Source organism: Diuraphis noxia, unplaced genomic scaffold (assembly GCF_037042655.1).
Source record: "Diuraphis noxia isolate RWA-SAM2 unplaced genomic scaffold, SU_Dnox_SAM2 contig0003, whole genome shotgun sequence".
NCBI lineage: Eukaryota > Metazoa > Arthropoda > Insecta > Hemiptera > Aphididae > Diuraphis > Diuraphis noxia.
The window spans coordinates 510,612-522,680 of NW_028301713.1; the positions used below are offsets into that span (position 1 = coordinate 510,612).

A 12,069-nucleotide genomic window follows, 5' to 3' on the forward strand; every position below is an offset into this window, starting at 1 on the left:
CCGTATGGTTTTTTATTTGGTGTTGCAGCATTAAGTATATATGAATTCATAATATTGAACCAATTATTAACCAACAAAATAAAATTACCAGTGCTTAGAGCAACCTGTTTTTCTTTGGTATTTACTCCTGGTAAGTAATGACAAAGAGCTGTGCCGACTTTTCTTGACATTAATTGGGCAGCCATCTTAACATTTTGTCGTAGAGTTCCTCTAATTGTCAAATGATCCTCACTAAGTTGATGTATTGAGCTTACTTCTGTACTGGACATTTTTAACAGCTGTGTTACTGGATATTTAGATACAATATCTTTATTTTCCAAAATAAATCCTGTATCAATAAACCAATTTCTGATGAGTTTTAAAAGATGAGGACCATCAGCAAACATAAAAACTTTGCTATTGGTAATGGGATGTTGAAATTCTGTGTGTTCGGTAGAAATTCCCAGTTCTTTCCACAACCCAATATTGGCTCCACCACAATCATGGACACAAGCAACTGTTAAATATCCAGCGTTGTATACCTCAGTTATGATTTTAAATAAGAGTTCTTTAGTAATTTTCTGATCAAAATCCACATAAATTGGTTGTTTCCATTTAGCAAACAAACCACGTGCCATAACCACTTGTAACTGACTGTGTGGTCCAATAATTTCATCATATTTTTTATCATATTCATAAGTTGAAGCAATTTTTACCTCGTCAAATTGAATTACACATAAAGAATCTCTTTTGGTCATATCAATTGAAGCAACTTTCATGAGCCTTAGTACATCCTTTAATAAACCATGTCTTAAATCAATTTTGGTAGCCCATGATCGAAGTGTGGAAAGTCCAGGAAGAGGAAAATGCATGTTCTGTCGTACAAACTTATATCCTCGTACACCTAAATACCTCAATGTAAAATCTTGAGAAATCTCATTTGAAGTCCACTTCACTTTCTTTTTTTTCTTCAAAATTATATTTATTTGGTTTTGAGAAAAGGCATTCAAGAACTTTGTTATCCACTTCCTCAGAATTGGTTTTTTTCAGTGAAACAAGTTGTTTTGTCAAATTCTTTGATTGTAATTTTGATTCTTTTAATTGACCTGAAATGAATGCTAGTTTTTCTTTTAGAGCTGTTATTTGTACTGTTGATCTTATTAAATTTTCTTGAGCTAAATCATTTTCTCTGCTCTGGTTATCTGAATTCATATTCACAGAATGATTATAACAGAGCGATTCATTTGATGTAGACAGTTGTTCATAACAATCATTACTTTCTACTTCCTGAGAACAAAAATACATCTACAATTAGCATTATATTTCTATTGAAAATCAATATAGGTAATGTTTATGTTTGATAGGTAAATTACAACTAATTGGATAAGGCTATAGGTTTGTATATTTAATTTATTATAGTACACACAAACACAGATTAAAAATCAATCATTACCTTCTGATTTTCAAGTATTATTTTATTGCTTATTGATCGAAAATTTCTTTTTTGAATCCTTTTCAAACGATTTTCAGAACCTTCAGAAACTTTCTCAATTACTGATAGCTTTATAGATGGTACAGCTAAATAAATAAAAATAATTTACGGATCAGTACTAAGGTTTAATACTTCAGACAGCTTTAATGGTAAAAAAAATGTACTAATATCAGTTGTTATAAAAAAGATGTTCTTTATAAACAATATATTTTAATAGAGATGTATAATGTGTATACCTATATGTTCAAAGGGTTTATCCCGTGTATTTAATAAAAATAAAATAAAATATTTTGGCTTTTTAAATTTACCAGATTTTTTAAGTTGTCTTTTTACTTTAATATTCAACAGTTCAGCTTGCAAATTTCGTTCAAAGTCATCTGGAAGAAAATGTTCTGAACAAATATGAGCTGTTTTTGGATTAAAACTATCTGCTCGTTTTGTTTTTGAAATCCAAGTCTTCAAGCGTTGAGTTTCGTTATCTTTTGGGAATGTATGGAATGAAACATCTCTTGATAAAGCTTTTGTGGCTTTTAAATTATTTTTGCAACATGCAACTGCACACATTGTTCCAGGCATATTGAAACAACTAAAAATATTTGTTGGCGTATTAAAAGATTCAATAATAAATTAACTAGGTATTCAATTAATAAGTATATAAAAATATATATCTTGTCTTTGAGTGGTACAGCGAATACTGTAAAATAGACAGGCATATAATATACTATAATAATATTGATAGTGTATTGGTACTTTTATTAAACTTACGGATATATTGTTGATTATTCGTAAATTCGTGAAATAAAACAACAATTTGACGAAAAGAAATAAAGATTATCGAACGGTCTGGACGGAAGACGGAACACTCAAAACGAAGTAACGCACAAGGCACAACGCAAAACACAAAACGCAACGACCATTTGATTGTGATTTGAGGTCTATTGCCTACGTCACGCACTAGTCCGATAACTATGTGTTAAAAACGATTTATGACCAAACCACTTTACTTTATCGTCATCAATATCGGCGTCATTAAATACCTATTACCTAAATGAAATTAGCCTACATGTTTAATTTTCCGTTAGTCACTGAGTGTACATCGGTGTGGTTAAACGTATTAGTGATTATAGTAGTGTTATTCTAAACTATTGTTTAATATTGTTTTACATTTAGTATACATTTTAATTTACATATTTAATTATGCCAAGACAGTTAATTTTTTTGGTCGGTGTTATGAAAAATCAAATAACCGGTAGTAAGCTTCCATCAAAAAGATATATTTTGAGCGTTCTCTTTTACAATATGCGTACAGTCAAACTAACATTACACGATAGCGCTAGTCTTGTGTTTGATGAATGTCAAATTTTTTGGATAACAGCACGTATACTCAAGATCGATCAAATTGCGTAACAAAAATTAAAAAACTCTATGACGAATGGAGGCGATTAGATAGAAATAAAAATAGAAAAACGGATACACAAAAAAAAATATGAATACATTTGAAGACAATTTAGATGACTTATTTGACATTGCGCATAGTAATGCATTAAATATTATAAAAATTCACGAAGATAAGCTATTTTTAATAAAACAACGTGAAAAAGGACGTCACGGATGCATGATGGGTAAAGACTCAAAATTAACCAGTCTTGAATTTCGAAAATTGTCTTAAGAAAAACAAAAGACCAAACAGAAAGAAAAACACGAAATTGCATCAACATCAACAGGTAGTTTATATATTAATTTTATTTTATAATTATATTTTTAAAATTAATGTAAATTAATACTTTTAAATTATTACTTTCAAAAACAATGTTTCTATGAACTTTTTATGTTACAGTTATGTCTATGGACTATGTATCAGATGAAAACTTAACTGATGAAGAGGAAATTATGAATTTGGAAAGTCCTGGCCCATCAAAAATCAAGCGAGCAAGAAAAGAAATTATAAACCACCGCTTATCGGCTGCATTAGACAAATGCAAAATAAATGACAGAGGTGCTGTGCATTTACTTACAGCTGCAGCTGAATCGTTTAATGTCAATACTAGTGAGTACATAATTAATAGATCTTCAATTAAAAGAGCTCGAGAAAAATGTCTGAAACTATAAAATCTAATTTTTTTAATATAAATCATCAATATTGCGTTGGGATTCAAAATTACTACCCGGCTTAACAGGAAGGGACACAGTAGATTTATCAAAGGAGACCTGGGTATAAAGTATAAAAGTGAAATAACAAGTTATAATAGGTATATATATCATAATAATTATGTTTTATTTTTAAAATATATATTAAGTACCTATCTACTTATACTTCATTTTTTTAATATAATATATAATTAATTTACTTGTGACAGTTGACAATACAACATTTTTGTATAATACCTATAATTTATTACCTATATTGAAATATATTTTCCGTTGTTTTGTTATGAGTGTTATGATGACTAATACATTTTTCATATATATTTAATTAATTATTTGTATACTTAAATAATTACTTGAATAAATTTGAGTGTTAAACCATTTATTTCAATATTATGTTAGCTTATATATTCTTATTTTTATTAAATATCTAGTTTTATCTTATGAACAAATTAATTAATATTTAAATATATCCTCCTATTTTCTAATAAGGTTTTTACTATAGACGATACTAATATATAGGGTGCCTACTCCATACTGACATTTATATATTATGTTGTTTATACTTAATTTATTACCCACATAATAAAGTTAATTATTAGTGTAGACTATTGTACTAGGACAATTGTTTAAAAAAACAAATAATGTTTTATTGGGCATTTTTTCTTCCAAACAGCCAGCTAATTCTTAAAATAAATAACTGAGATAACTTAACAAGATCCACATTATTTTTTAAAATGAAATGAATATTTTTTTCTGAATCTATATTCATTGTAAATGCTCTCCATGTGTGCACATTAAATTTTTCAAGTAGTTTATTGGTTTGTATTGAACTTAATTAAAAATAGTGTTGTAATTATACATAGTAATTTTTGTATAAAGTATTTATAAATTAATTGGTATATAGCATTATAGCTGTTATAGGTAACTAATGATTTTATATTTGTAAAAATGACTTCAAATGCATTTAGTAAATCTACTAAAAGAAGATTAATTAGAGAAGAGGTTGATGATTTGGTTTTTGTTATTGCGAATAGTAATTATGAATGCAAAAGTAGCGTGGCTTATGTTGAAAAAAAAAACATCACCAATTACAAATGTCGAAAATAAAAAGGAATTAAGTGAAACTACTGCTGTAAAAGAATATTTTGAAATTCCAATTAGTAGTGGTTCTGTTTTAGCTAATAATGTTAATGTAGAAAATTCTTTAAATTCTGAAGATGATATTATTTCAAGTTCAGAATCGGACAGCGGAGATAACTTAATTGATAGCATACTACATAAATTATCTAACTGGGCTGTAAAACATAAAATAACAAATGTGGCATAAACGTACCCATGAACAATTTGTAAATAAGCACGATGGTGATTATCAAATAGGGGACATGTCAATTTTAACAGAGATACCTGGTATTAACATGGTAGATAAATTTCCTAACGATTATATTCATTGTGTTTTATTGGGTTGTGTCCGAAAAATCATCTTGCTCTGGTTGGGAAATATAAAAAAAAACCACTTTCAGCTCGTTTGCAAAGTCGTAAAGTCAATGATATTACAGTTCGACTACTTCATTTGAGATCTTCTATTACAAGTGATTTTGCCAGGTTTCCTAGAGAATTGAATGAAGTGATGCGTTATAAAGCTACTGAATTTAGATTTTTTATATTATATAGTGGACCTGTAGTTTTAAAGTCAATTATAAGTAAACCATTTTATTCTCATTTCTTATGTCTACATGTATCCATGACTATTTTATTAAGTCAAAGACATGACCAATTATTAGATTTTACTAATAACCTTTTGATATACTTTGTACAAAAATTTGGTGAACTTTATGGCAAAGAATTTATATCACATAATATTCATTCATTGTTACATCTTTGTGATGACTATAAAAACTATGGCCCACTTGATAACTGATTTTGTTTTCAATTTGAAAATTGTATGCAAGATTTTTTAAATGGTTAGAAGTAATGCCAAACTTTTAGAACAGGCGATCAAACGTTATGAGGAATATTTAACATTTAATAACTCACACCATGAAAATCTATCAACCACCTGCGATATAGATTTTAGAAAACCCCACACTGATGGACCCCTTATACAAGATTGTTCATCTCCTCAATTTAAGATTTATTCAGGAAATAATGTTTTGATAAATATAAAATCGTCAGCTAACTGCTTTATTGGCGGTCGTATTAATGGTAGTGATCTTATAATTATGAAAGTCTTAAATATTTGTTTTAATTCTGCTAAAAAAAAAAAAAAAAAAAAAAAAATGTTTTTATTTGTAAAAAGTTTAACACCATATAACCATTTTATTTAAAACCTATTAATAGTATAATTTTGGGAATTGCTTGTGTCAGTAACTTATTAGATGATTATATATGTATTGATATTGATGGAAATTGGAAAAAAGATATGGTGTTAAATATTTTTGATAGCGATATTCAGATTGCTTTTCCAATACTGCATTGTTAGTAAAAAGAATTGCATTAATTACAAAACTCAAAAACATCGTAAAAATTAAATTTAAAAATATATACCCATAATACTTTTAATATACACTTAGATACCCGTTGGTAGATTGTCGACTTTTAAAGTTATTGTAAATAATAAAATATTGTATAAAGTTTATTAATCATAAATAATAAGAAAATCATTTGCTTTAATGAACATTATTATAGCTGATAAAATTATGGAAAACACTTATTCTGTTGTATATTTCCTCGATGAAAATACCGTTGAGGCTGTCCCGAAGAATTGGGTTAAACAAAATCTATGTGCTTGGCTGAAAAGCTGTACAAAACCATTACGGTTAATCGAAAAAAAAATCATTCCAAATGATAAAGAATTCACATACTTCGAAATCAGAGAGCTAAGCCAAGGCATTGGTAATTTTTAAAGATTAATTTGTTTGATACAATATAATCGTTATCCAATCCACTTACTTCGATTAGGATCTTTGAGTGAAGCTAAGTCTAAAGCTAAAAGAGCTGAATTGACTTCTGATTTGTCAGATGCCTGTGAAAATAAAGCTAATCGAAAATTTAAAACAAAAAAAATTACTTATTCACCATCGCCTGATTGTATTTCATCAGAATCTGATGATGACTGCCCAACATTTTTATCAGGTTTATATTTTTAATTATTTTATAAGATAGAACTTATTATTTGAATAATGAAATAATAATCATTGTATTTTTCATTTCATATTTAGATTCTAAAAGTTCATTTGCTTTAAATGTAAATAAAAGTTTTGACAAAATTGAAAAGAGTCCATATGGTGTGCAGACATTGCTATTAAATGATAAAACCACATCTCCGTGTAACAGTCAAAATCAAAAATTTGATAATTTGATTCCAGATACATCAACATTTCAGAAAGGTAGCTATAGCTTCAACAGTACATATTTATAATTATTTAAACGCAGCTATTTAACAAACATATGTTAAGTGTCTGTCTATAGTCGTGGCAGACACTAGAACAGTCCTGTCTTCGTTCATTATAAATTACGATGATTATGATGACGGTAAATTTTGTTCTTAAATTGTGTATCATGAAATGTTTATTTTTACATTAGAAATTTAAGCATATTATATCATTATTATATGTTTTTTAATATGCCAATAGAGACTAATATCTAAAATTTAAATCACCCACCAAAATTTATTATTATTTATTAAGTATTATAAATTGGTAGATATATAAATAAATATGTACCTAGATTTCATGATACACAATTTATTTATATTATAACTTAGTTAAAGATAATATTTACTTTCTGTGTGTTTTTTGGTACTATAAATCATTAATAATTTACAGATGTACCAAAAGCTCTTACACCAGAAAAAAAAAAGAAGAAATGGTTGGTCTCCGTTATCGTCCACAAAAAAAGTGAAAGGTATCTAAATTGAGTATTATAATGATAATTAATTAAATAAATAAATGATAACTTGAAAATTTATTTTAACACATAATTCTAGTATTCATGGAAACCACTACATCCAATGATTTAACCAATATCATTTTTTATGTAAAATCCACACCCAATGCTCGTCATGACAAAAGTATGCGATATGTATATATTTATATATATTAATTAATTATTAATATATTGGTTTTATGTAAGTTGTTACAAAAAATAGTTCGGTACGAAAACAGCTTTTCAAGATGTCTACATCTGAGACCATGACTGAAATTGGTAATTCTGCATCTTCCAGCCACGATTTGTCAATTGGTAATAATTTGATGCAACAATTTAATTGTTTTATTTTTTTTAGGGAATGAATTTGAGAAACATGTTTTAAATCTATTGGTTTATATTAAAGTAGAACTGAAAAGTGTAAATCATACACAACATCAAATCTTAGAAAGAATTGACTGTTTGGAAAAACAGATTGAAGGAAAGGCTAACAAGTTGAATCAAAGTGATTTATCAGAAGTTATTGATATGCAAGACTGTCCACTTCCTATAGACGGCGAAGTAGATTTGACCATATTAGAGGACAAAACATTAGAAGATAGAATGTTCAAATTAAATTTGGTATTTTATTTAGATTTTATTTTAGGTGATCAAATTTAAAAAAATAATGTGTTTTATTATAGATTTATTAACTTTCATGTATTGGTGGAAAAAATGCTAAAGCTGCAGTTAAAAGGATAATGGCAAAGCTCTTTACCAACAACTTCTTAAAAGAATATTCATTTTCTGGACGAAAAGGGAAAAAAAAGTTTTCAGATCTGTAGGTACTGGTACTAGTAATTCAAATTATATTATCGGACGGTAGTTGAAATATAAATTATATTAATAAATACCAAAATGGTAAAACAAGTCATCAATGACTGGTTTTATGTACTACTTACTAATAAATAAAAAATACACTTGTGATATATTTTTTTGTATATATAATGTTTTTAAACAGGTTTAAAGTCATTATTATAATAGATTTTTGAAATATTTTAGGGCATTAACATCCCAGCCCTAGTTATGAAATTATATATACATATACCGAACACAAAACAGAATGAATATTAATATTTTATTGTAATTTATTATTGACTGCAATATTGATAATACTTTAATTAATGATATAACTGTATAAATACTTATTTATGTCATTCTCCAATTTGTCAAAATTTTATATATGCATGTGTTACGGTATCATATATATTATATATAATATATACAAAATAAATTTAACCACAGAAAAAAAGACAATAGGTTCGTTGGGAAAGGCTTTCACATCGGTAGTGTTTTAGTAATTTTAGTAAAATATACCATACACACATCTAACAAATAACATGTGTATAAATATAATATGAAATACAACTATTATTTATGTTTCTACTTATTTTATTTAGAAGCAGTTAAGAAACAAACAAAATTCAAAAACACAACAAATCAAGAAATAGAAGAAACTATTCGCACGATTTTGGCGCAAGCTCCATTTGCAGAAAAATATTATCAACATAAGAACAAAATATGTACTTAACAATTATTAATTCTTTAAATTAGCATAAGATATGTTGAATAAAAAATTAATATGGTTATACATTCATCTGAGGAGTTGATTTTATTCTGCATTACCTATAATTTATTATATATATATATATATATACATACAGGGTGTAACAGAAAGAACTGACTAAAAATAAAATAAAAAATATACTAATTAAACCTATGACAAAAATTGTTAATATTATATATTATAATATTATTTAATGATTAAATAATTTAAGAAATATTCTCATTTCAGAAAATTCCCAAAAATCATATTTTTTAAAAAGTATTTAGGTACCAAATTAATTTTATCAAAAAAATATTGATATTTCAAATAAATTCTAAAAAATAAACTACTTGACTTAGATAAATCTTTTTACCATCAAAATTATTTTTATAATCAGATTCATAAATTAGCTATTTTGAATTTATCTAAAACAATTTAAATCAAATTTTAAATTTTTTATTTTCAGTACTAAAAAATTTACATAAAAATAAATCAATTTTACATATAGCTCTAGAGTCTTTTAATGATAAATAAAAAAAAAGTTAAAAATATTAATTAGAACAAAAGTTATTCCAAAAGTCAGTTCTTTCTGTTACACCTTGTATATTGATCATAGTTGTAAATTCACAACTAGGCTTGTTCTTCTGAGAGGATAATGGGAATGAATAATACATGAGTGGTTTCTCCTAAAGTACACAATTATTATAAAGCTCTAATTTTTTTTTATTATATCCCAAAATATATTTTATAAAAAAAATTTTAATATTCCATAAAAGTGATAAATGGTAATATTAATTTATTTGTAACTACCTCTGATTTTTTCATGTTCAGGTAAATAACGCCTAAGTTTTTTTTCAACTTTAAAAAATACAACTTATTATATGGTACTTAAACTACCCAAAGTATTTTGGTTATACCTCCTTGCCACCTATAGGCTATATTATTGTTGCACCACTGGTATTAATATGAATATTGTTATTTAATTACAATTCAATCGGGTATTAATATTACATTTCAATGTTTGTAAAACATTATTTTCATGGAAATTAAATATAGCCGTAACATTCAGAAATATTGGATATAGGTTAAATAAAAATTCAGAGAATATTTTTTGAATTTAAACTTTTATTTAATATTAAAAATTACCAAAGAGATAACATTGATTTTTGGTTCATTTAATGGAAAACAAATGGATTGCAAATGAAAATCTGATTAAAATAAAATATCATTTCAATGTTGAACATTGGAAAATGAATATTTATTTAATATTTGTTCAATATTTATATGTTATTTGGGTAGCTTTAGGTTAATAATTAAACATAAATTATTTTATTTGTTAAAATTTATTTGTTGCAACAAGATAAACTACTATGACATTTTGAGTTACATAACATTCCTGAGGACCTACAACTACACTTATTCGATACACACTTTGCCTTACAATTGCATCTCAAGTAACCCTGTCCACCTGTTTGAGAAACCTAAGTGGAAGCTTTCCTTAAGGACACGGATTGGTCAGTAGCAACTTCTTCAGGTGTTAATAATTGTTCTTTACATACAGAAAATTGATTACGGGTGTATAATTGATTTATTACACCCTCTTTTGTGCCTAGTGTGTAAAATTCATTATCGACAGCTACGACAACTGCCAATATGTTCTGTGGATCCATACGCCCTCGGTCAACATCAGGAACTCGGATACGAACAGTATCACCAGGTTTAGCTGGAGTAAACTTTTGTCTTGATGAACGTAGCATTCTTTCAGCTTGTAAGTCAAGTCCCATTCTTGCTGCTGTTCTATTTTGAATCATGTTTTTTTTTTTTTTTAATTCTAGTTAAAAAATTAGAAAATAAATTGATAAATTATTTTTTAATTAAATTTGTAGATACTCACCAATTGACTGTAAAATTGTTTCAAGCTGTTGTATATCATTGTCATTTTGTTCCACTTGCTCAGAGTTATCATCATCTAATGATAAAAATAATAATTTAATTTATTATCTATATAATTTAATTTTTTTAATTTAAATTTGTAAATACTCACCAATTGACTGTAAAATTTGTTCAAGCTGCTCTTCGGTCTCAATGTCTTTTATTTGTTCTCGTGGCAATGAACTTGTTGCTAGGCCCCTTTTAGCAACGCTACCAAACATTGCCTCATACGGTGTTTGTTTTATTCCTTGATGATAAGCAGTGTTTTTTGCGAATTGAACAAATGGTAAAGCTTCGGACCATTTTTTTGTTTTCTTATCGTGCATCATGGTCCTGAGTATATTTTGAAAATCCTGATTGGCTCTTTCGATGGAACCTTGACATTGACTATGACGAGGTTTACCGTGAACAATTTTTACACCCTCCCACCTCGAGCACAAATCCATAATAATTTTATTAGAAAACTCTACCATTATCGGAATGCAGAATATTTGGTGCACCAAAAGTGAGGGAAATTGGCAGCAAAGTGAGGGCTACTTCCTCTGCTGTTTTGCTCTTCAATCTATGTCTAAGCTGTATAAATTTAGTGAGATGGTCTTGATAATTGAGAATAAATTTGTACTCACCATCTTTACACGTTTGCATATCGACTAAATCAACTTGACATCGAGAGTTAAGTTCACGACTTATAATTGGCTTTACCACGATCCCTTTCTTGGGGACTTTTTGTTTCCTTTGACATTGAACACACAAGCTCAAAAATAATGTAACTGATTCGTAAGTTATATTTTTATACTTTGTTTGTAATTCACTAATCACACGGGTTCGTCATCCGTGGCCTGTTTTGATATGGGTATCATGGATAATATCGAATAAATCTTCATTTTTTACGAAGTAAATTTTTTTGTTTCGCCGGGTTTCAATGGAACAATAAGTTGGTTATGAGACATTATTTTAACGACATCATATCTTTTTAATAATTTGCACACGGCGCGTTGCTTACTTTCTT

The 12,069-nt window shown here is 27.3% G+C and overlaps 3 protein-coding genes and 1 pseudogene across 3 annotated transcripts; 1 reads left to right on the plus strand and 3 right to left on the minus strand.

Annotated features, from left to right (window-relative positions):
* Positions 1-915: 915 nt before the first annotated feature.
* On the minus strand, positions 916-2,126 carry LOC149056520 (uncharacterized). Its single transcript, XM_089222242.1, has 3 exons — positions 1,780-2,126; positions 1,433-1,557; positions 916-1,266 (listed from the first exon to the last, which is right to left on the minus strand). The coding sequence occupies exons 1-3, from the start codon at positions 2,045-2,047 to the stop codon at positions 916-918; spliced, it is 744 nt and encodes a 247-aa protein (XP_089078368.1). The 5' UTR covers positions 2,048-2,126.
* A 4,189-nt stretch (positions 2,127-6,315) lies between these two features.
* LOC149056521 (uncharacterized) lies at positions 6,316-9,974 on the plus strand. Its single transcript, XM_089222243.1, has 7 exons — positions 6,316-6,511; positions 6,578-6,751; positions 6,838-7,005; positions 7,088-7,150; positions 7,751-7,858; positions 7,902-8,164; positions 9,960-9,974. Exons 1-7 carry the CDS (start codon positions 6,316-6,318, stop codon positions 9,972-9,974), a joined length of 987 nt encoding a protein of 328 aa, XP_089078369.1.
* Positions 9,975-10,471: 497 nt separating this feature from the next.
* LOC149056522 (uncharacterized) lies at positions 10,472-10,939 on the minus strand (annotated as a pseudogene).
* A 63-nt stretch (positions 10,940-11,002) lies between these two features.
* On the minus strand, positions 11,003-11,533 carry LOC149056523 (KRAB domain-containing protein 2-like). Its single transcript, XM_089222250.1, has 2 exons — positions 11,173-11,533; positions 11,003-11,097 (listed from the first exon to the last, which is right to left on the minus strand). Exons 1-2 carry the CDS (start codon positions 11,531-11,533, stop codon positions 11,003-11,005), a joined length of 456 nt encoding a protein of 151 aa, XP_089078376.1.
* Between the last annotated feature and the right edge of the window lie 536 nt (positions 11,534-12,069).